Source organism: Plecotus auritus, assembly GCF_963455305.1.
Source record: "Plecotus auritus genome assembly, chromosome: 7".
Classification (NCBI taxonomy): Eukaryota; Metazoa; Chordata; class Mammalia; order Chiroptera; family Vespertilionidae; genus Plecotus; species Plecotus auritus.
The window spans coordinates 40,239,664-40,264,118 of NC_137774.1; the positions used below are offsets into that span (position 1 = coordinate 40,239,664).

Genomic DNA, 24,455 nt, shown 5'->3' on the forward strand with positions numbered 1-24,455 from the left:
AAAGCACTTTGACATCTATGTTCTCATTTGAATATTGCAACTGCACAGCTGAGTGCCACCCACAATCCTAGGGCCAGGATTAGACAGTAAGAAGGCCAGCTTTTATTATCCTCACTTTGCAGTTAAAAAAGCAGAGGTACAGAGAGGCTGAATGATTTTTCAAAGTCTATAGAGTTAGTAGATAGGACAGCCTCCAAGGGCTGAGTCCTAGCCCAGTATTTTTGCCTCCCTGCCTGCCTGTCTCTAGTAAATCGCCAAAGAATTCTAAACTAACAGAGCAATACTGACTCTGGATGCAATGAGTCTCAGAAACGAAACTCTGAAAGTAGAAATGCAGTACAGTTGAGTGAAAAGGGCCTTGGACAGGACATCTGGAGACCTGAGTTCTAACCTGTCTCTTCTACTTACTAGTAAGTCTACATGAACGTTCTCTCTAAGCATTAATTCCTTTATCCATAAAATTAGTCCCTTGCGTGTATCTTGAGCTTTTTTTTAAATATATTTTATTGATTTTTTACAGAGAGGAAGGGAGAGGGATAAAGAGTTAGAAACATCGATGAGAGAGAAACATCGATCAGCTGCCTCTTGCACACCCCCTACTGGGGATGTGCCCACAACCAAGGTACATGCCCTTGACTGGGACCCTTGAGGCCACAGGCCGACCCTCTATCCACTGAGCCAAACTGGTTAGGGCTATCTTGAGCTTTTTTTCATTCACCAACTACATAGTTAATACTCAACCACACAGGATGCAGAAGGCTGGAGGGAAATAATGGGCCATGGGCAATTAAATGGACAGGCAATAAGGTTGTGAACAGGTTTAAACCCAGGAACAATTCATGCACAGTGGATCTCTGATGGGGAAACGTGGGCTCTTGGGCTTCGGCAACTGGAGAGATGCCCAGATTGGAGGTGGTAGCAGTGACCCAGGCAGAGATGTGAAGGCCTGGGAGGTAATAATAATAAATTGAAAGAAGTGAATTTGGGAAGGAAACTCGGAACATCAGCCAGAAAATATCTACCCTTGTTTTCAGAGTTTATGTTTCTAGGATCTGAGGAAATAATAGCAAGGCCTTAAAAGTCTAAACCTTTATTTGGTATTTACAGGTAGTTGTCTCAGCCAGTATATAAGGAAAAACAAATACGAATCAAGCATCTCCTATGTGCCAGGCAGCGAGCTGGGAAGCCCATGCATTAAAGCAGCTGTGGTCAAGTGAAGATGGCATTGGACTGAAGAACTGGCAGACCTGGCTTGTGGGCTACCAATGCTACTGGCTAGCTGTGTGACACTGGCAGGTCATTTCCTCTCTGTGAGTTCAGTTTTCTCATCTATAAAATGGGAATCATAATATTTCAAATGATTATTCTGAGGATTAAATGAATTGAAATGCAGATTATTGAGTGGACAAGTATAATGTAAAAGATGTTAAAATTATATTGGATTTCAAGTAAGATTTGCCATATTCTGGAGTTTGTGCTCTCTCTCTAATAAGGACCAAAGCATTAATTTACACCCACCCACCCACCCACCCAAAACTCCAGCCTTCCCAGCTAGCATTATTCCCTTTGAATCACACTGGCCCTCACTTTCCTTACCAGTGAAGGACTCAGATCGGTAGAAGCTGCTTCCCCACCTCTCCCCATAATTAATCTCTTGGGCCCCCATACACTTCAGTAACTTTTGGTCTGTTAGACAAGAGGCTGCTATGTGATAAACTTTGCTAACTTCCCCAGCTCCACAGGGTCTCAGGAGGAACGTGCCTCCGGAAACCCTTCTAATGAAGGTTCCCACAGTAACAACCAGAGCCAGGACTGGGGAATGAAGTCCTTGCAGGTTCCACAAACAGAATCCTCTAATTAGCTTCCAAACCTGAGTTCGGGATAATTGGTCTAGGGCTGGGGAGACTGGGGATTTGCTAATTGACTTTGGCATCTCTGCTAATAAGGCCAGAGGGAAGGGATGCCAGGGAGAAGAAAATTGCTTTCTTTTTGGTCCTTTAGACAGAAAGGAACTAGACCTTAGAGAGGAGAGTGTAGGAGGCCAATTAGTGATGAGTGGTTTTAATAGCATCCTTAGCAGACTCATTAGCAAACTTGTAAAGTAGGGGAATATGAGCATGCCTCTCAGCCTCCCAGCAAAAACTGGGCTCCCATTTCTTCACTCAGTGTCTGATTTTTGGCTTTGTGTTCTTCCACCCTTCTTCACACCCCAGAACCCTCCTGTTCTCCCACGCCTCCTCCCATCCCAGCCTAGCCTTTCTTCAATTCCATATTAAATAAATGCACCTGCTTCCTTGTTTGTACGGCTGTATCACTTTATAACTGCATCAACATTTCCTTAATCAAGTCCTCCATCTGGAACCTTTAGGTTGTTCCCAGGTTTCACTATTAAAGGCAAAGCTTTGATATGTCTTTGCATAGCTATTTCCTTGAATGGACCATACGCATGTATATATTTTCAACACTTTTATGAATATTGACAAATTATCAGCTAGACAGATTGAACAATTGCCTAACCCCAACCAACCTTAGTTATTATCATCTTTAAAAAATCTTTACAATGTGAATCACTATTTCTATTGCTGTTTCAGTTTTCATTTATTTGATTGTAAAAAAACTGAGCTTTTCTTATGTTGATGCAAGTGTTAACTCTTATTCATATATACTGCAAAGATTTTCCTTCTGTGTATTTGTGTCTCATTAATAATAATGCTGTTTTTGACATCCTCACTGTTTTATTTTATGTAACCAAGTACCAAAATCTTTTACTTTATGACTTCTGTCTTTGCTGTGACACTTGAAATTATTTTCCCCATCGCAACTATATAAATACTCATATATATTTTCTACTGCTTATTTTCTGATTTCATTTTATGCTTTACATTTTTTACATCCAAAATTCATTTTAGCGCATGAAGTGACAAGGAATAAAACATTGTGTTTATAACTCTAGAGCTTGTGTCCCAAGACCATTCCCAGTCATTTGAAGTACCTCCTTTTGTCAAACATGAAATGTTTTTATATACTTGTGTCTGTTTCTGAACTTTATATTCTGTTGTGCCTTTCTGCGTTGGTACCACAGTGCTTCAGCCACTGGAGCTTTAGAGTAAATATTCACATTTCATTCTGGAATATTCTATTCACATCCCATCCTCACAATCTCATCACCACTCTCTTTCTTCCCACATGTACTTGACTAGTCTCACATGTTTTCCCTGCCTTTTTTAAATATAGACTCATTTTTCTGATTAAAATCTTCAACCAAGGGAATTTTAATGAGAATGCATTAAATTTATAGATAACTTGAGAATAATTAACAGCTTTGCAATATCAAATCCTTCCAGATAAGGATGTGGTATGGTCTGTCCATTTATTCAAGAATTACTTCCAGGGAAGAGTTTTATAGGCTTTGAAAAAGAGAGTTTCCACCTTTTTTCCCCCAATGTGTTTCTTTTATTTTGTTTTTATTATTATTTTTATTGTTGATACTATTACAGATGGCCCCCATTTCCCCCATCTTTGTCCACCTCCATCCAGCCATCCCTCCCCCCACTTGCCTTCACTAGATTTCTACCTTTTTATTAAATTTATTTCTATGTATATAATAGGGGTATTTTTACTACTATGAAGTAGATTTTTAAAAATATTTTTCTTTATTTCAGGGAGGAATGGAGAGAGAGAGGGAGAGAGAGAGAGAGAGAAACATCAATGATGAGAGAGAATCATTGATTGACTGCCTCCTTCTGAGAATAGAGCCCACAACCCAGGCATGTGCCCTGACCAGGAATGGAACCTCCTGGTTCACAGGTTGATGTTCAACCATAAGCCGGCCAGGCTGAAGTAGATATTTTAATGTGAGATATAAATATTTTAGGACTCCTAAGTACTTGTTATTTTAAGAAACAACACCCCTGGTGGAGTTTAAATGGGAATTTTAGAGGTAAAATAGGACAGGTTTAGGACATTTTAGAAATTAAGGGGACCATGAAGGAAACACGGTCTATATTTCCATAGAATAGGGAAGCTGAAAGGCTGCAACAGGTACATTTCCATAGAATGAGGGAGCTGGGGACAGCAAAAGGTCTATATTTACAAAATAAAGAGAAGGAAGCCCTTCATCCCGAAGGAGAAGAAGAAAGCCCAAAGGGAATAGGAAAACAATAAGGAAGGGGGGTGGGAACCCATGTGAGGTTCAACTTTTGAGCTCAGGAGTTATTACAGTAACCAGTCTAAGGGAATAGTGACCAATCAAAGGGGATATCAAGGCACCAAGATCTATAGCCTTTATAAGCCATAGGGAAAAGGAACTCAGTTGGACCCTTTCCCCCTCCCTACATGGGAGTCTATTCTATGGGATTCTTTCCCTCTCCCCACGTGGGAGTCTGTACTTGTTTCTCAATAAATCTCCACCTTTGCTATACTACCTTCTGTCCATGGAGTCATTCTTGGACTCTGGCAGACAAAGAATCCGGGTTCCAGTCCAAAAATTCTGTTTCAGAGTCACTGCCCCAGGACAGCAAACTAAGACAATTGCAGTTTCAGCTGCTCACAGGAATGAGACTTGAAGCAGTCAGTCTGGAACTTTCTGATCAATGCTGGTGAGGTAATCTGTGTGACAAGACCCTTGCCCAAAGGAAATGACCTTGCCTGAAACAGTCCTCTCTCTTTTTTTGCTAATAACTCTCTTGTCCCACCCAGTTCTGCTCATAAAAACCTTCCATTTTATACAGCTTCTCAGAGCACCTCTACTTACTAGGTGGGATGCTTGCCTAATAATTGACTTCATTCATTCATTAAAGTCAATTAGATCTTTAAGTTTACTAGGTTGAATCTTTTTTAATTGAATTTATTGGGGTGACATTGGTTCACAAAACCATACAGATTCCAAATGTACAACTCAACAAAATATCACACCGAATCATAGGCCCATTGCCCAAAGCAAAGTCTCTTTCCATCCCCATTTATGTCCCCTTTGTACTGTGTTGAATCTTTATTCATCAACAATACACATTGTTGATGTGGGGGTGGGAGGATGAGAAGAGATAAACCAAAGAACTTATATACCTATTAGAGGCCCAGTGCACGGATTCATGCACATTGGAAGGAAATTAATTAGAAGGTGGCCAGTGGGGTAGGACTGGGCAAGAAGGGCTGGACACGCCCTGGAGCCATACTCCCACTGTCCCTCCCCAGCAGGCTGCACCTGGGGCGGCACCGGGGCTCAAGGGACATCTGCAGAGTGAGCAGGGTCCCTCTGGCAAATGGGGTCCCTCAGCCTGGCCTGCAGGGATCAGGCCAAAACCAGCAGTTTGACATCCCCTGAGGGGTCCCAGAGTGCAAGAGGGCACTCTGCAAAGTTGCTGTTGCTCTGCAGCTCCTGTATTGAGCATCTTCCTCTGGTGGTCAGTGCGCGTCATACCTACCGGCTGGTCGCATATATATATATATATATATATATATATATATATATATATATATATATACACACACACACACACACACACACACACACACACACACACATATGCATCACCCATGGACTCTGGCAATAGGATTGTGAAGATCTGGTGGGGAGGGGAGGGGTGAGGAGGAGGAGAATAAAGGGGGGGGCGGGTAATGGAAGGTATCTATAATGCTATCAACAATAAAAAATAGACATAAAAAACAATACATATTGCTAAACTATCTACTGTTAATAAAATTACAGAAGAAATTAAAAGAGAGTTTTATTCATATAGGATCTGCAAATCAAGGACGTAGCCCTCAGTATGAACTGAAAACACTTTCTGGAATGGGAGGTAGAATTAAGTTTTTAAAGGCAAAGTTGCAAGGAGCTAAAGACATGGTTTGGTAGAGGAAACAAGATCTCAAACTTATCGTTCGTTTTCAGATTGGTAGTCACAATGGTCAGCTGACTCAGTGGTCAAGCAAGTGGTGTTTATGAGATGAGAACAATGGGTAATACACATATTATTAAGCATTTATTAGCATCCTAGTTTCAGCCCAGGCCTGCAGAACGAGGGCTTTTTTTTTGTCTCTCTCTTTTTCTAAATCTTTATTGCTGAAAGTATTATATATTTCCCCTTCCTCCCTCTCCCCCCCCCCCCAACCATTGACCTCTTCTAGCCCTTCCCGGCCTCCCACCCCAGGCCTTTACAAAATGCTTTTTTTTTTTAATCAAACAATTACAGTACAGGAAGTGTTATTTATCAAGGATACAAGGAGTACAATTTCTCAAACAGCACAATCAGCATAGGGCAGGGCTGCTTGTCCTACAGGTGGTTTTGGAAACCAAAAGGGCAAAGTCATGTCTTGTGAGCAGCTTCAGAGTTCAAGTTGCAAAATCCAAATGTTGGACCATAAGTTATGATACTAAAGTTTTATAAATCTGCACTACCAACAAGAAAGTGGTAACTTAGTCCCCATTTAAAAATGATTCATGTCCATTTCACCATATCATCACAAATGCTAATTATTTTTAATCATTTCTAATTTGAGAGACAAACATCCTATCTAATAAAAGAGTAATATGCAAATTGACCATCACTCCAACACACAAGATGGCTGCCCCCACGTGGACACAAGATGGCCTGCAAGGGAGGGCAGATGTGGGTGATCAGGCCAGCAGGGGAGAGCAGTTGGGGGTGATCAGGTCTGCAGGGGAGGGCAGTTAGGGGTGACCAGGCCAGCAGGGAAGGGCAGTTGGGGGCGACCAGGCCTGCAGGGGAGGGAAGTTAGGGGCAATCAGGCCGGCAGGGGAGGGCAGTTAGGCATCGAACAGGCTGGCAGGGGAGTGGTTAGGGGTGAACAGGCTGGCAGGCAGAAGCATTTAGCGGCAATCAGGCAGACAGGCAGGTGTGCAGTTGGGAGCCAGCAGTCCTGGATTGTGAGAGGGATGTCCGACTGCCCATTTAGGCCTGATCCCATCGGGCCTAAATAGGCAGTCGGACATCCCTCGAGGGGTCCCATATTGGAGAGGTTGCAGGCTGGGCTGAGGGACACCCCCCGTGCACAAATTTCATGCACCAGCCCTCTAGTCTCTATAATAAAGAGCCAGGGTGTAACACCTTTATGACCGAAGCTGGACCAGATTGGAAGTCAGTGCCCCAGCACTGACTGACTACTGAGGGGGCTGCAAATCAGGGCCAGAGAGAGGCCTGAAGAGAGAAGCAGGGACTGATCCATTGCCTCTGTGGCAGTTTTTGACCAGTCTGGCCAGCAGTCGCACCTCCATTTCTCTCCAGGCCTCCACCAGGGCTGCTGATCAGCCTCGCCTTTCTGATCAGACCCTGTTGATAGGCCCAGAGACATTGACTGGCATAGAAACTGACCAATCAGAACCAAATCTGGGGGCTTAGAGGTGTTTCTGTCCAGGGAGAGTGGTTGATCCCAAGGCCGGCTCCAACAATGGCCTTCACAAATCTACAGAAAGTGCTCATCAGTGACAGCCTGGACCCTTGCTGCCGGAAGATCCTACAAGATGGAGGGCTACAGGTGGTGGAGAAGCAGAACCTGAGCAAAGAGGAGCTGATAGCCGAGCCGCAGGACTGTGAAAGCCTTATCGTCTGTTCTGCCACCAAGGTGATTGCGGATGTCATCAACGCAGCAGATAAGCTCCAGGTGGTGGGCAGGGCTGGCACCAGCATGGACAACATGGAGGCTGCCACTAGGAAGGGCATCCTGGTCATGAACACTCCCAATGGTAACAGTCTTAGTGCTGCAGAGCTCACCTGTGGGATGATCATGTGTCTGGCCAGGCAGATTCCCCAGGTGATGGCTTCGATGAAGGATGGCAAATGGGACCGAAAGAAATTCATGGGAACCGAGTTGAATGGAAAGACCCTGGGAGTTCTTGGCCTGGGAGGATTGGAAAAGAGGTGGCATTCCGGATGCAGTCCTTTGTGATGAAGACTGTATGGTATGACCCCATCATCTCGCCAGAGGTCTTGGCCTCCTTCAGCATTCAGCAGCTGCCCCTGGAGGAGATCTGGCCCCTCTGTGACTTCATCTCTGTGCACACCCCTCTCCTGCCCTCCATAACAGACCTGCTTAATGACAGCACCTTCACCGTGCACAAGAAGAGCGTGAGCATGGTGAACTGTGCCTGTGGAGGGATCATGGACAAGAGCGCCCTGCTCCAGGCCCTGCAGTAGGGACAGTGCGTGGGCACAGTGCTGGATGTGTTCATGGAGGAGCCGCCTCGGGACAGAGCCTTGGTGGACCACGAGAACGTCATCAGCTGCCCCCACCTGGGCGCCAGCACCAAGGAGGCCCAGAGCCGCTGCAGGGAGGAGATCGCTACCCAGTTCATGGACATGGTGAAGGGGAGAACCCTCATGGGGGTCGTGAATGCCCAAGCCCTTACCAGCGCCTTCTCTCCACACACCAAACCTTGGATCGATCTGGTAGAAGCTCTGGGGACTCTGATGCGAGCCTGGGCAGGGTCCCCCAAAGAGACCATCCAGGTGGTAACGCAGGGTTTATCCCTGAAGGATGCCGGGAACTGCCTGAGCCCCGCAGTCATTATCGGCCTCCTCAAAGACGCTTCTAATCATGTGGATGTGAACTTTGTTAACGCCAAACTGCTGGTGAAGAAGGCCAGCCTCAATGCAACCACCTCCCATAACCCCACTATGCTAGGAGAGCAAGGATGCAGGGAAGGCCTCCTGAGCGTGGCCCTGGCAGGTGCCCCCTACCAGGCTGTGGGTTTTGTCCAGGGCACCACACCTGTGCTGCAAGCACTCAACGGAGCTGCCTTCAGACCAGAAGTGCCTCTCTGCAGGGGTCTGACCCTGCTCCTGTTCTGGCCTCAGCCCTCCAACCCTGCCATGCTGCCTACCACAATTGGCATGCAGCTGCTGTCCTACCAGACCTTGGTGATGTCCGATGGGGAGACCTGGCACGTCATGAGCATCTCCTTCCTGCTGCCCAGCCTGGATGCCTGGAAGCAGCATGTGACTGAGGTCTTAAGTTTCATTTCTGACCTTGGGGTTCACCAGGACCAGCCTTGGGGGCTTTGTGATCAACATTGACAGGTCACATTCCCGGGGCTGGCACCACTTATGTGGTCTGACCCCTGTAATAATAACTTAATAAACAGCCCACCCCCCACCCCCTGATCCCCCCACCCCGCAAAAAAAAGGAACCAAATCTGGGTCAACTGTGAGGAACCAACAGCTGCCTAGGAGAAGGAGCTTTTGACGCTTACTGGCATAGAAACCAACCAATCAGAACCAAATTGGCAGACAGAGGAGGGCAGTTGGGGGCAAGATCAGGCTGGCAGGGGAGGGCCATTTGGGGGTGAGATCAGGCCAGCAGGGGAAGGCAGTTGGGGGCAAGATCAGGCCGGCAGGGGAGGGCTGTTGGGGGCGAGATCAGGCAGGCAGAGGCAGTTAGGGGCGATCAGGCAGGTGAGCGGTTAGGAGCCAGTGGTCCCAGATTGCAAGAGGGATGTCCGACTGCCGGTTTAGGTCCAATCCCTGTGGCCTGTGGTATTGGGCCTAAACCGGCAGTCGGACATCCCCCAAGCGGTCCCCAATTGGAGAGGGTGCAGGCTGGGCTGAGGGAACGCCCCCTCCATGCACGAATTTCATGCACCGGGCCACTAGTATATAATAATTTTACTTTGCTTCTTCTGCTTGCTAGTAAAGATGAGGATTTTCTCCTGTCTGTTAGCTATGTTTGAATTTTTCTTTTTTGTAAATTGCCTGTAATGTTCTTGGTTTACTTATCCAACAAGATCTCAATGTTTTCACTTCATTTTTTAAAAAATTTTTTGTATATATTTATAATAGATAATAAATGCAGGGTAAATACATTAACCTTTTCATAGTTTCTGCAAAATTTTCTTCAAGTTTGGCTTTTAATTTGGGTAACATTTTATATGTGTTTTTTTAAATGTTATGTGATTGAGTCTATTGATCCCTTCCTTTGTGCCTTCTTTCATTGTTTGTTTTCCTAGATTTTCTGCATCATTAATAGTTATGATAAATATTCACTTATATGTTCCCTTGGTCTTTTCAATTGTATTTAACTCTTAAATCCATGCTGAATTTGTTTTGGCACATCGTGTAATATATGCATCCACGAGGTCTTTCTTTTTCTTTTTTTAAAATTTTTAATTTTTTATATTTTTAGAAGGAGAGGATGGGGGAAAGAGAGAGAGAGAGATTTGTTGTTCCACTTATTTATGCATACATTAGTTGATTCTTATATGTGCCCTGACCAAGAATTGAACCCTCAACTTTGGTGTATCAGGACAATGCTCTAACCCAGTGTTCGGCAAACCGCGGCTTGCGAGCCACATGCGGCTCACGAGCCGTGGTTTGCTGCTCTGTTGACTAATGAGTTTGCCAACCACTGGACTAGACTAAATGTTACCGTGTAGTTGGAAGCTGTGAGGATTAGGCAATTGTGGCATATTGTGTGCAAAGAGGTAAAGGGTAGTATATGACAGTGGTCGGCAAACTCATTAGTCAACAGAGCTGCAAACAGCGTGTGGCTCGCGAGCCGCGTTTGCTGACCACTGCTCTAACCAATTGAGCTACCTGGCCAGGGCCTAAGAGGTCTTTATTTTTCAAATGAACAATCAATTGCCTCAACACTATTTACTAAATATTCCATTCCTTGCCCCACTGATTTGTAATTCTCAATTTCAGCACGTATTAAATTAATTTAAATCAAAAAATGTATTTATGGTATGTGTCCTCCAGTCCATCAATTGCATATTTCTAAATAAGTTTCAGTACATTTTATTGTTGTTAATAATAATAGCCACCTCTATTTATTTCCATTTATTTAATAACTAACCAGAGACTGGGCTTTACAGATATTATCTCATTTAATTCTTATAGTTAGAATTTTTATTTTACAGATGTCAAAAGCCCCAGGGGGGAAATTCTGATAGAAAATACATTGTAATATTGTCTTAATTTGTTTCCAGTTCGTTTAAGGGTACATCACCTGGCTTCTCTCAATCCCAATTGATCTTACTGGGCACCCTCAAGAATACCCATACTGCCTTTCCTGCTACACCTCTTAAATGGGTCAGGGGCCAGGTCAGCAGAAGAGCTGCCAGAGGGGCCAATGCATAGTAAACACTAAATTGTCACCATATTCCCACCCAGATTTCCTCACCCAACTCCCTTCACAACTGGAAAAATACAAACTCACTGCCCATCCCTGCTGAAATACACAGAGCCCTCCAGTATATTTTCAGCTGAAATTTTTAAACTCTCCTTGCCAATGCTGACCTACCTTTGATCAAGAGATTTACAAAAGCCATAAAAATTTAACTTACCAAAATAGACTCAATATGCCCTACCCAATGATTCATTTTGAAGAATGCTACGCTTTTAAATATATATATATTTTTATTGATTTTAGAGAGGAAGGGAGAGGGAGAGATACAAACATCAATGATGAAAGAGAATCATTGATCAGCTGCCTCCTGCATGTCCCACACAGGGGATCAAGCCCACCACCCAGGCATGTGCCCTGACCAGGAATCGAAACATCCTCCTGGATGCACATTATTACATGATGCTATGCTGAGCTACGCTGGCTGGGCAAGAATGCTAAGCTTTTAATGTGCTTCTTCTTGCTTTCATTGTCATGCATGATAGATAAAAAGAAATAGAAACCATGGCTCCTCTCTGCCTTCCAATCACATGTCATGAGGAAAACTAAGACATGCACTCAATAATGCGAGCTCAAGGTGAGGAAAACGGGATAAAGAAAGAGTGGGGAGAGAGTATTCCAGTTGTCCGTACTGTTTCAGACACTGCAGCCGTTCATTTGGTCAAAGCTTACTCACTGTCCATGTCACCCTTCTCCCTTTCTTAACAGCAATCTAATGTTCATCATACCTCACCCACCCTGACGCAGCCCATATGCTGCGGCAAAAGATGAGCCCACCCCCCCTTGCCTCACGATTGGTCCAGGTAACCACTCAGCACTTGAAACTCTCTCCCATCACCACTGGCAACCTATATAATCAAAGGAGCAGGAGAGGTTTCTGATCCTACTTTGTCTAGGGACATTTTCTCATCCTTAATCATGATTTAAAATACATTTCAGTGTTTCTTTCCTTGTTCTTTTGTTTTGTTTTCCCACTTAACATATAGGAGATCTTGCCATATCGGCACATATGCAGCTTGATTGGGGCTGCTTCATTTGGTAACCTGTTAGATAAATGAGACAAATATGACCTCTCGGTGTTGCCTTCTGGGTTGTTTGCTCTGTCTTCACTGCAGGCTGAGACCTGTTAGCTCAAAAGCCTCCTGACATCAAACTCAAATTTTTACACATCCATTTTTAAAATAAAGATGACTCTCTCCCCTGGGAGTTGCCTTGCCCTCCTACACAGATATTTACATTATGATTCATTAACAGTAGCAAAATTAGTTATGAAGTAGCAACAAAAATAATTTTATGGTTGGGGGTCACCACAACATGAGGAACTGTATTAAAGGGTCACGGCATTAGAAAGGTTGAGAACCACTGATCTATAGCCTGCGCAACAAAGAGGTCAAGGGCGCCCTTAAAAGGATGCTCAGACGGAGGGCTGCACCCGGAGAGGTGTGAGGGCAGGTCTGTATTCACTGGCATTTCAGTAATAATTACAAAAGTCCCCCCCACCTTCCCCTCCTTTTTAAGCTTTCCAAAGCACTATCCATTTTGATCCTACAGTGTCTTATTTCGTGTTAAATCAAAAATTGCATCAGAAGCAAACGTGTTTGTTCATAGGGATGGGTACATAACTATAAACTAAACTCATTTCTGTATTGCCTGAATGTTTGAAACAGGGTCTACTTTTTACATTTTGGTAAAATGAAGGGGGGTCAGATAGGGGAGCGGGGAATATGCCTTGTAGCGCATGGAGAGGAAGAAGGAAGAGTGTGATCAGCCAGGGGAGTCTGAGAAACAGTGCAGGTCTAAGAAGGTTATAAAGAGGTTTTATAGGGCATGCTGCAGTGTAGCCCACGCCCTTGCACACTCCTCTTTTGGAAACTCCAGGAAAGATATAGCTATCTTTGCATTTTTTAAAAATATTCAATTCCCTAAATACTATATCCGTCATATTCATGGTAAAAAATAAAACAGAGATAAAGATTAAGTTCTCCTTGACTACTGCCCAATCCAACCTCCACTCGCAACCATGTTATCAGCTCAGTACTTCCCTTTCTCTCCATCTCTGCCTCCATCTTTCCTCCCCAGTTTTGAAACATAAATAGTATCCTTCTCTACATATTATTCTGCAATTTCCCTTTTTCATGAAACAATATGTCTAGGAGATCTCACATCACTACAAAGAGAATGTCTTCATTTTTAACTTCATGATATAGCACCCTATACTGTAATGTTCCACAGCTTAACCATTCCCTTACTGATAAATAATTATGCTTTCCCAGTGTTTCCCAATGATGTAATGATATCCTTATAATAAAAATAATAAAAGGAAGCATTTAGTGAGGAATGCTCATGTGCCAGGCACTGTTCTCAGTGCTCTACACACATGTCTGGTTTAAAGCTCACACGATTCCAGGGGAGATTATTATTCTCATAGCACAGAGAGGAACTGGCTTAGAGAACCCAAAGAGCTTTCCCAAAGTCATAAGGCTAAGACATTCCTCTGCTTCAATGATTTTAGTCTATTCATTTTTTCACCATACTGAGAAAATTTGAGTAATATTTAAGTTCTTAAAATGTAATTTTCCTCACATTTTCAATTTTTTTAAAGTTGTATATAGTGTTCTCATGGTTTTAAATGGCCTCTTCAGCTGTTTTGCTCATTTTCCACCTCTAGAGTTCTGTATTTATGCTTTTTCTCTTTTTTTTTCTTATTTTATATGCCAACATTTTATCTGTTATTAATATTTCAAAAGAACCAACATTAAATTTGTTATTATTCTATTGTTTCTTGATTTTCCACACTAATTTTTCACTTTCATATTTAGTAAATCCTTCCTATTTTCCTTGTATTGATTTTGTTACATTTTTCTAAATTCTTGAGGCTTATACTATATCTTCTGACTTCAGGAGAGTGGCGGGGGGGTCTCTGCTAATGTCCACTGCTGATGCAACTTGGCATCTCTCCTTTTAGCATTAACAACACGTGAGTTTTCTTTGGAGAAGGGAGCTGATGGCCTTCTCAGGGCTCTCTGCTTCTGCTGATTCTCTTAAACTCAGCCATGTCTTCCATCTGGTTCTGGGCTCTGACTTCAGCTGCTGCTACAGGGTCCTTCGTACTTTATTCTGGTAGCCTCTGGAGACACACTGGCCCTCAACTCCCAGCGACTGTCTGGACTCCACCAGTGCATGTAAGAACTTTTCAGATCTTCATGGCCCAAGGTGGTCGAGAAGATTCGTGTTTGTGTGCAGGTGGAGGTAGGGTGGAATTGTAGACACTGTGACCTAGCTCAGTGCTGCCAGGATGTGGCTGCCCCATGCAGTGGTGGGCTCTTCTGCAAAGCTGCCTCCTTCCAGAGAACCAGCCAACAAGTACAGAAATTTCACTATGCCTTCCCAGTTCACTGAGCCCAAAACCATTTGGAAGATTCTAGCATTCTCTCCCTTGGTTGTTGGAGAACAAAGATCAGGGCCCCACACTAATGTTTAAATTCTCATTAGAAACATGCTTATTTTACATTATTCTTGCAGTAGTATTCAAAGCAACTAGAAAAGAGAAAAAAAAGAGCTAAATATTTGAAAGGAGTATGCATACTTATCAATATTCATATTATCTTTGATTGTACATCTCCAATACCCAACTGAAAATTCTTAGAAAACAATAAGAGAATTCAAATAAGTGGACTGTTGCAAAGTTTATATACAAAACAATTAATAACTCTTCTAAGTACAAAAATAATTACCTCTCTAAAAGCACAACAGTGACTGCCCCAAACATTTTTTTTAAGATGTAAAATGTCTAGGACTAAATGTAGAAGTAATATACATATACCAAATTAAGAAATCTACAGCATTTAACTAAGAAAACAACTTGAATTAATGGAAAGATATTCCTTATTTATAGTTTGTAAGACAACTGTATAAATAGCTAACTCTCCTTCATAAGTCAATGTAATAATTCAATGTCATTCCAGTTAATTTTCCAACAGATTTTTGTTAGTATTTAACAAGATAGATCTGAAACATATCTGAAAAGATGTGTGCATTGGGAAGTTTTGGAAGATAAGTATATTAAGGAGGGCTTGTCACACAATGTATTTAAAATGTATAATTATGAAGGTATACCTTATATAGTACTAGTACATAAATAGGATGACATCAATATAATAGAGTCCATAAATAGACTCAAGTATATATGAATACTTAGTAAATTGTAAAGGTAGTTTTTAACATCAGCAAAGATGGGGACAACTAACTTGCTGGGCAAGTGAAGGAGATAGTTGCCTTTAAGCCAAATTTCAGGTGGATCAGAGATAAAGATATGGAAACTAAAATTATACAAGAACTAGAAAAAAGGGAATTGTGGCTCAGTGGTTGAGCGTCAACCTATGAACTAGGACAGTGGTCGGCAAACCGTGGCTCACGAGCCACATGCGGCTCTTTGGCCCCTTGAGTGTGGCTCTTCCACAAAATACCACGTGCGGGCGTGCACGTACAGTGCGATTGAAACTTCGTGGCCCATGCGCAGAAGTCGGTTTTCGGCTCTCAAAAGAAATTTCAATCGTTGTACTGTTGATATTTGGCTCTGTTGACTAATGAGTTTGCCGACCACTGAACTAGGAGGTCCTGGTTCAATTCCCAGTCAGGGCACATGACTGGATTGTGGGCTCCATCTCCGGTAGCCGGTGTGCAGGAGGCAGCTGATGAATGATCTTCTCTCATCATTGATATTTCTATCCTCCCTCTCTCTTCCTCCCTGAAATCAATAAAAATATATTTTTAAAAGAAAATTAAAAAAGAAATGGGATAATCTAACTTTGGGATAGAAAAGCCTGTTTTTAGCATGTCAAAGAAAAAAAGATATATCCTGAAGTGAAAATCAGCTTTGAATTTTACAGTCTTCAGTATAGGAAAAATATACCACCACCAAAGTCAAAAGATAAATAAAAAACTGAGGGAAATGTCACCTACAAGATAAAGTGAGACTATCCATAATAAGGAAAAAGAAATCTACTGAGGACTTCCGGCGGGGCGGGCGAAGTCACAGCGAGCCTGCTTTGGCGGCGGCGGGGTAATGACCACGCTCCGGGCCTTCACCTGCAACGACCTATTCCGCTTCAACAACATTAACTTGGATCCACTTACAGAAACATATGGGATTCCTTTTTATTTACAGTATCTTGCCTAGTAGCCAGAGTATCTCATTGTTGCAGAGGCACCTGGTGGAGAGTTAATGGGCTATATTATGGGTAAAGCAGAAGGCTCAGTTGCTAGGGAAGAATGGCATGGGCATGTCACAGCTCTGTCTGTTGACCCAGAATTTCAAGCCTTGGTTTTGGCTGCTAAACTTATGGAGTTATTAGAAGAAATTTCAGAAAGAAAATGTGGATTTTTTTTGTTGATCTCTTTGTAAGAGTATCTAACCAAGTTGCAGTCAACATGTACAAGCAGCTGTGCTACAGTGTATACAGGACGGTCATAGAGTACTATTCAGCCAGCAACGGGGAGCCCAATGAGGATGCTTATGATCTGAGGAAAGCACTTTCCAGGGACACTGAGAAGAAATCCATCATACCGTTACCTCATCCTGTGAGACCTGAAGTCATTGAATAACCATGGGCAGTGATGCTTAGGTTGATGCTCCAGACATTTTATGGAAAATATTATTTTCATTGGATGACATTAGAGTTCTGTTAGAGAAAAGTACTCATTTAGATCTTAAAGACTTCAAGAAAATATTTTAAATTTCATTGTTTCCAGGTAGCAACATCATACCGACTAAAGCTGTCCACTGGTATCTGGGATTTATTTATCTTCTACAATTAAAACTTTGTAGCCTGGAGCGGAGCCAAGCCTCCTGCTTGCTCCGTGGCCACAAGCCATTTCTGTTGGGATTTATTTATCTTCTATAATTGAAACTTTGTAGCCTTGAGTGGAGGCCAAGGCAGGCCAGGGCTGTGGGAGCTTGGCTTTCTCCGTCGCCGGGGGCAACTCAAGCCTCCTGCTCTCTCCAGCTCCGTGGCTGCCGCCATTTTTGTTGGGATTTATTTATCTTCCATAATTGAAACTTTGTAGCCTTGGGTGGAGGCCTGGGCTGGCCAGGGTGTGCAGAAAGCTTAGCTTCCTCCATTGCTGGAAAACCCAAACCTCCTGCTTGCTCTGTGGCCGCAGCCATTTTGGTTGGGTTAATTTGCATACTCGCTCCTGATTGGCTGGTGGACATGGCTTATGGGTATAGTGGAGTGATGGTTAATTTGCATATTACTCTTTTATTAGATAGGATTGTTTTGATATTTCCTGGTGAGAATGTATTATTTTTGTAATAGAAACAATTTTTGAAGAATAAATGAAGCCAATTTTGTCATTATTAGGAAACCTTGTAAAAGGTGAGCTTTTTAAGGTATAAATTAATTTTAAAAAACTTAAAAATGCATTCAAATCAAATCAATAAATATTTATTTTACATCCAGCTGACACAGAGTACTAAACAAGGCACTGTAGAGATTAGAGAGCACTTGGTAAGAAAAGAAATAAATGAAGCACCAAATAATTTCAGCATCATATTCCAGAGGGGAAATAATCTATCTGGGACTCATAAAGAGATACTAATCCTTCTGTCATTATTTGTTTTACCTTAGCCTATATAGGGGCTACCATTTAATGTCTATAACTTAAGCAATTCATAACAAAACATAATGGTCCATTCCATATCATATGATTTTAATTCAAAAGAGGAATTCTCTTCCAAAAATATAGATATTATCAAAAGAAGTAATTTGTCATTAACTGGCAAATGATTGGTGCAGTTAAAGAAAAAAGATAATTTTAGAATGTGATCAATAAATAGGTGAATTAAGAAAATTAAGAACCAAATAGATTAGAAAGAGGAGAAATGATGATTCTGGAGAGTGAACATTTAAAAAGCATGCACATAATAAATTGGAAGATATTCTTCAATAGATATGTTTGGCAGAAGCAAGGTACTGAAGTGGCAGAGTCATTTGGATTTATTGGAGAATTAGGAACTACTGTACAATTTTTAAGTACAATAAATACCAAGGTTGAGTGGTATTTCTTCAAGATTGAATAATAACCACTGAGCATCTGCTACACATCAAGCCTTGTGCTACATCACAAGTAAGATACAGTGATAAACCCAAGAGGCACAATGACCCACCCCTAGTGACATGTGGGGGAATTCCTCTCTAGAAGTGTTCTGTGGGTTGCATTAGCAGTGCCACACTTGAGTGCTGCTAGAACTTTAGAATACTAGTCCTTGTCAATATTACACCTGCGGTTTGAAAGCATACTTTAATCTATAGAGTCACTGTCTCAAAGAAAACTGAATTGTCCACTTAGTAAAGATTCTTTGCAAGGCCCCCTTTATGTCATGATTCCTCAGGCTGTAGATGAAGGGGTTCAACATGGGTGTCACCACAGTGTACAACACAGCCATGATAGTCTCTTTCACAGTAGAATTGCTGGCTGAAGGGCACAAGTAGAGGCCAATGATCGTCCCATAGAACAGTGACACCACAGAGAGATGGGAGCCACAGGTGGAGAAGGCCTTGCGGATACCTCTAGCAGAAGGGACTTTGAGGATGGATGACACAATTCGTGCATAGGATGAAAAGATCAACAGGAATGGAACAATAATAACAAGCCCTCCCAAGATAAATATCATCATTTCATTTATCTGAATGTCAGAGCAGGCCAACTTTAGCAAAGTTGACATGTCACAGAAAAAGTGAGGAATCACATTGTCAGCACAGAAAGACAGCCGAGCCATAAGCAAGGTGTGCAACAAAGAGATTGAAGTCGTCAGCACCCAGGACAGTACCACCAGGGAGAGACAGATTTTGGGGCTCATGATGGTGGTGTAGTGCAGGGGGAAGCAGATGGCCACATAACGGTCATAGGCCATGGCCACAAGGAGGAAGCTCTCTAGGTCTGCAAAAAGCAGGAAGAAGTACATCTGGGTCAGGCAGCCTGCATAGGGGATGGATGGGACTTGGCTCTGCATGTTGTGCAACAATTTGGGAATGGTCACTGAAGAGAAGCAGAGGTCAGAGAAAGATAAATTGCTGAGAAACAAATACATGGGCGTGTGGAGGTGGGAGTCCAGGTGAATGAGCATGATGATGAGGAGGTTCCCCAGGACGGTGGTAAGATACATGGCCAGAAACAGGACATAGAACAGGTCTCGTTGATCTGGTTCAATGGGCAGGCCCAGGAGGAGGAATTCTGAAGTGCTACTTTGGTTTCCCATTTTCATGTTGCATTTGTTTTACCTTTTCAAAATTAAGAATAATTTGTATTACAGTATGAATATTTATACAGATTTCAGTACTTTCAAAAAGATATTTTTAAATGAAATACCCCAAAAGTCATAAGGTTGAGTATTTTATTTGTCCTCTCCCAAATATATATATTTGCTCACCCCCAACTGCCCCCCCACTGCCGGCCTGCTCACCCCCAACTGCCCCCCCTGCTGGCCTGCTTGCCCCCACCTCCCCTCCCCACTGGCCTGCTCACCCCCAATTGCCCCCCTGCTGGCCTGCTCACTCCAAACTGCCCCTCCCCCTGCTGTCCTGATCACCCCCAACTGACCCCCACTGACGGCCTGCTCGCCCCCAACTGGCCCCCTGCTGGCCTGCTTGCCCCCACCTTCCCTCCCCACTGGCCTGCTCACCCCCAACTGTGCCCCCACCGACCTGATCACTGACACTGCCCTCCCCTTTTGGCCTCTAACCAGCTCTACCTCAGCCCCACCACCATGGCTTTGTCCAAAAGAACATCTGGAAGGTCTCCTGGAAGGTCTCCCAGTCTAATTAGTATATTACCCTTTTATTAGTATAGATAGAGGCCTGGTGCATGGGTGGGGGCCAGCTGGTTTGCCCTGAAGGGTGTCCTGGATCAGGGTGAGGGTTCCCTTGGGGCATGGGGCAGCCTGGGTGAGGGGCTGATGGCTGTTTGCAGGCTGGCCAAGCCCCCCAGTGGGGACCCTCACCCCATGGGGGTGTAGCCAGCCTGGGTAAGGGGCTTTATTTATTTTCTTTTTTTTTCAGCACCTCCTTGAGCAGAGGCCAGGGCCAGCTGGAAGCAAGTATCTGGGATTTATTTATCTTCTGTAATTGAAACTTTGTAGCCTTGAGCAGAGGCCAGGGCGGGCAGGAAGCTTGGCTTCCTTCATTGCCGGGGGCAACCCAAGCCTCCTGCTCACTCCAGCTCCATGGCCGCCACTATCTTTGTTGGGTTAATTTGCATACTTGCTCCTGATTGGCTGGTGGGTGTAGCGGAGTGATGGTTAATTTGCATGTTTCTCTTTTATTAGTGTGTGTGTATATATATATATATTAATAAAAGGGTAATATGCTAATTAGACTGGGACAACCAGACATCTTCTAGTACTCCTTCTGGACAAAGCCACAGTGGCGGGGGCCAAGGCAGAGGTGGTTATGGGTGATCAGGCTGGCAGGGGAGCAGTTAGGGGCGATCAGGCAGGCAGGCAGAGTGGTTAGGGGTGATCAGGCAGGCAGGCAGGTGAGTGGTTAGGAGTCAGCGGTCCCAGATTGCGAGAGGGATGTCCAACTGCCGGTTTAGGCCCGATCCCTGTAAACCGGCAGTAGGACATCCTTCGAGGGGTCCCAGATTGGAGAGGGTGCAGGCTGGGCTGAGGGACCTCCCCTCCCCTGCACAAATTTCATGCACCGGGTCTCTAGTGTATATATGAAAGCCTAAGCGACCGAATGACCGAACTACCGGTGGAGCAGTCACTATGATGCACACTGACCACCAAGGGGCAGATGCTCAATGCAGGAGCTGCCCCCTGGTGGTCAGTGCACTCCCACAGCCAACCTCCCTCAACCCCTCCCCCCGGCCAACCTCCCGCGGCCCCTATGGGTCCTGATCACCAGCCAGGTCAAGGGACCCCACCTGTTCACAAATTCGTGCACCAGGCCTCTAGTATAAAAATTAAAAAACCTATAAAAGCATGTGAAGTTGTAGGTCAAACTCAACCATATTTCATAATTCTATAAGAATGTTCCATAATTGCACTATGGCCACCCATGAAAGTAAGCAGGAAGCAATCTAACACTTCTATATCCCTCTAGCTTCGGGTTGCATCATAGAAGAAGAAAAATTTATGCTAGTTTTTACTAATAAACTAGAAAAAATGAAAATAAATGAATAAAGTACTAAACTGAAAAAGGAAGAAAAAGAGTGGCAAAAATTCAAATTAATGGGACTAAATGACTGATAGAGCTAAAAGCATATATTAAAAAATTGGAAAATATAAAAGCAGTAAAATCAATAAAAATTATTTTAGTTCTGTTTTCAAAAGATGAACAAAATAGACAAAACTGGCCAATTTAATTTTTAAAAGATAAAAGTAAGGATTAGAACATTAGGAATAAGAAAAAGGATATAGCCCTGCCCGGCTTGGTTCAGTGGATTGAGTGTCGGCCTGTGGACTGAAGGGTTCAGGGTTCCATTCCAGTCAAGGGCACATACCTTGGTTGCAGGCTCCTCCCTGGCCCAGGCCCAGGTTGGGGTGAGTGCAGTAGGCAACCAATCGATGTGTGTGTTTCTTTCACATCAATGTTTCTCTCTGTCTTTCCCTCTCTCTTCTACTCTCTCTAAAAGATCATTAGAAAAATATCCTCGGGTGAGGATTAACAAAATAAAAGAAAAGAAAAATAGGGTGAAAGGATATAGTAACAAAAGGATATTATAAAGACAAATTTTTAAATCTTCCTAAAACTTCTCAAATAAATTTGAAAATCTGGATAAGACATTTTCTAAGCAAAAACAAATTGAAAAAAAGGCTCAATGATATAGATCAGTAAAATAAATAGATCATTAAAATAAATATTTTGAAAGTAGAAAACATTGAAGAGCAATAAATATGAAATAAACTTAAAAATAAAAATTATGTCTAATAAAAGTCCTTAGGTCAACAACAAGTATATTAGAAAATGGTCAACATTATTATTCATCAGGGAAATGCAAATTAAAATTTTAAGATACCACTACACACCCACTAGACTGGCTAAAATGAAAAAGTGACAATATCAAATGTTAGCAAGAATGTGGAGCAACTAACACTCTCATATGTCACTAGTAAGAATGTAAAATGGTAAGAATGCAGTTTCTTAAAGTTTAACATTTACCTGCAGAAATTTCACTTCTAAAATACTCAAACTAAATAAAAACAAATGTCCCCAAAGTGGTGTGTCATAGAATTTTCCACAGAAGTTTTAGTCATAGTAGCTAAAATTGAAAAACCCAAATGTTCATCAGCAGAAGAATGGATAAACAAATTGTGACATATTCATTTCAATGACATACTATATAGCAATGAAAAAGAATGAACTATAATGATTCAAACAACCACATGGATAAATCTCAAAAACCTGTATGTTGAGTAAAAAGAACTGAAATTCAAAAAGTGTTGTATGATTCCATCTATATAAAGTTAATGAGCTGACAAATCTAATCTATGGTGATAGAAACCAGAATAGTGGTTACCTCTGGACACATGTGGGTGATTGACTAGAGAGGGCATGAGGGAAATTTCTGCAGTAATATAAATGCCCTACATCTTGATCTATGCAGTGTGTACACATGAGTGTAAAATTCAGTGAGCTGTACACTTAAGATTTGTGTACTATATGCAAATTATAGTGCAATTTTAAAAAATCCTTGGACCAGGGAACTTTCTAGAGTCGTAAACTTTCAAGGAACAAATAATCCCCAGGTTCTGCATAAGGCATTCTAGAACCTAAAATTAAAATTTTAAAAAGCTACATAACTTACTGAAAAAAGAAAAAAAGACATAAAGCATAAAATTATAGACCAATTCCACCTATGGAAGTCAATATGAAAATCTAGTGTCAAACATTAATAATTCCAGCTTATCATATTTGAAATCACACTACTATGTCCAATAAAAAATTTTAAAATAGGATTTACTCTTCAGAGGCAAAAAGCATTTAAAAATATCAATACAGCCCTGGCTAGGTGGCTTGGTTGGTTGGAGCATTGTTCTGTATACCAAAAAGGTTGTGGGTTCAATTCCTGGTCAGGTTTGATTCCTGGTCAGGGCTCGTATAGGAGTCAAGCAACTGATGTTTCTCTCTCTCCTTTCCTCTCTCTCTAAACAATAAATAAAAATATACCCCCTCAGGTGAGGAGATTAGATATAGATAGATATAGATATAGATATAGATATAGATATAGATATAGATATAGATATAGATATAGATATAGTTATAGATATAGACCAATTCCTGATCCAAACTCAAAATAGAATATTGCTTCCTTAATGTAATGCGTCAGGATTTGCCATAATTGGGGCTGCATCCCCTCTCTTGATGAGAGCATACTTTCATTCTCTAGATTGCAGTGAAATGGAAATCACAGGACTCCTAAAGATTTAAAGGATTTTGCTCTCCCTTTAATCCCCATTAACTATATTAGCAGACATTACCCACACTGCTCCCAGCAAGAAATTTTCAACTGCTCAAACAGCTTCAGGGCCTCAGAACTCAGCAGTAGGTTGATTGTGCTAGATCTACAATCGAGTTCTGCTAACAACACGGGGTGGCTGTTGGCATTGGGACAGCTTCACTCACAGCAGACCTTATGGGCATCCAAACATCCTCTCCTTATACTTTGCTTAGGACACTGATGGGACAAATCGGTAAATGTCATTTAAACCAAAGGAAATTTGAACAAGGGATTTGCACTCTGCCTAGTGTCCTACCTCATTGCAGATGTGAAGCCTAGTCCTTGGAGGAGGCTTGGAGACATTGGTAACCTCGTGTAATCACAATCGCTGATCAGCTGACTAATTTAAGAAAAAACACCATCATTAAGGAGGGTGTCTCAGGCCCCACAGAGGGCATTTTTCTGAAAATTCCCCAATAGGCATAATAAAAAGAACTACCTTACCAAGAGTCAACATTACACATAGTGGTGAAAAATTTAAACTATCAAAATTTTGGAGGCTATCAAAATAAAGCATGTTGATTAGTCTAAGACAGCACTGTCCACTAGCAATAAAATGCAAGCCACAGAAGTGAGCCACGTGTGTAATTTTAAACTTTTAATAAGCACACTTGAAAAGGCCAAAGAAACAGGTGAAATTAATGTTAATTGCATTTTATTTAAGCCAATATATCCGTGGCACCATTATTGCAACACATAATCAATATCAAAAAATATTAATGATATATATTGTTTGTCTATCATCTTTGAAATCCAGCGTGCATTTTATACATACACACAGCACATCTCAATGTGAGCTAGCCATGTTCAAG

At 42.4% G+C, this 24,455-nt stretch overlaps 1 protein-coding gene and 1 pseudogene across 2 annotated transcripts in view; one reads left to right on the top strand and one right to left on the bottom strand.

The window, feature by feature from the left end:
- The window catches only part of LOC308252575 (uncharacterized protein), a gene marked incomplete at both ends in the record, with an annotated part of 35,323 nt that extends 15,918 nt beyond the window's left edge, over positions 1–19,405 (bottom strand). The window contains 5 exons of the mRNA XM_080677363.1: positions 7,513–7,680; positions 7,731–7,857; positions 8,046–8,281; positions 14,649–14,676; positions 18,459–19,405. Of these exons, the coding sequence (XP_080533489.1) occupies positions 7,513–7,680; positions 7,731–7,857; positions 8,046–8,281; positions 14,649–14,676; positions 18,459–19,405 (1,506 nt within the window). The remainder of the gene's footprint in view (positions 1–7,512; positions 7,681–7,730; positions 7,858–8,045; positions 8,282–14,648; positions 14,677–18,458) is intronic.
- Positions 16,196–16,743, top strand: LOC308253978 (N-alpha-acetyltransferase 20-like; annotated as a pseudogene). Its single transcript has one exon. The product of its transcript is annotated as an N-alpha-acetyltransferase 20-like (transcript).
- Positions 19,406–24,455: the final 5,050 nt, after the last annotated feature.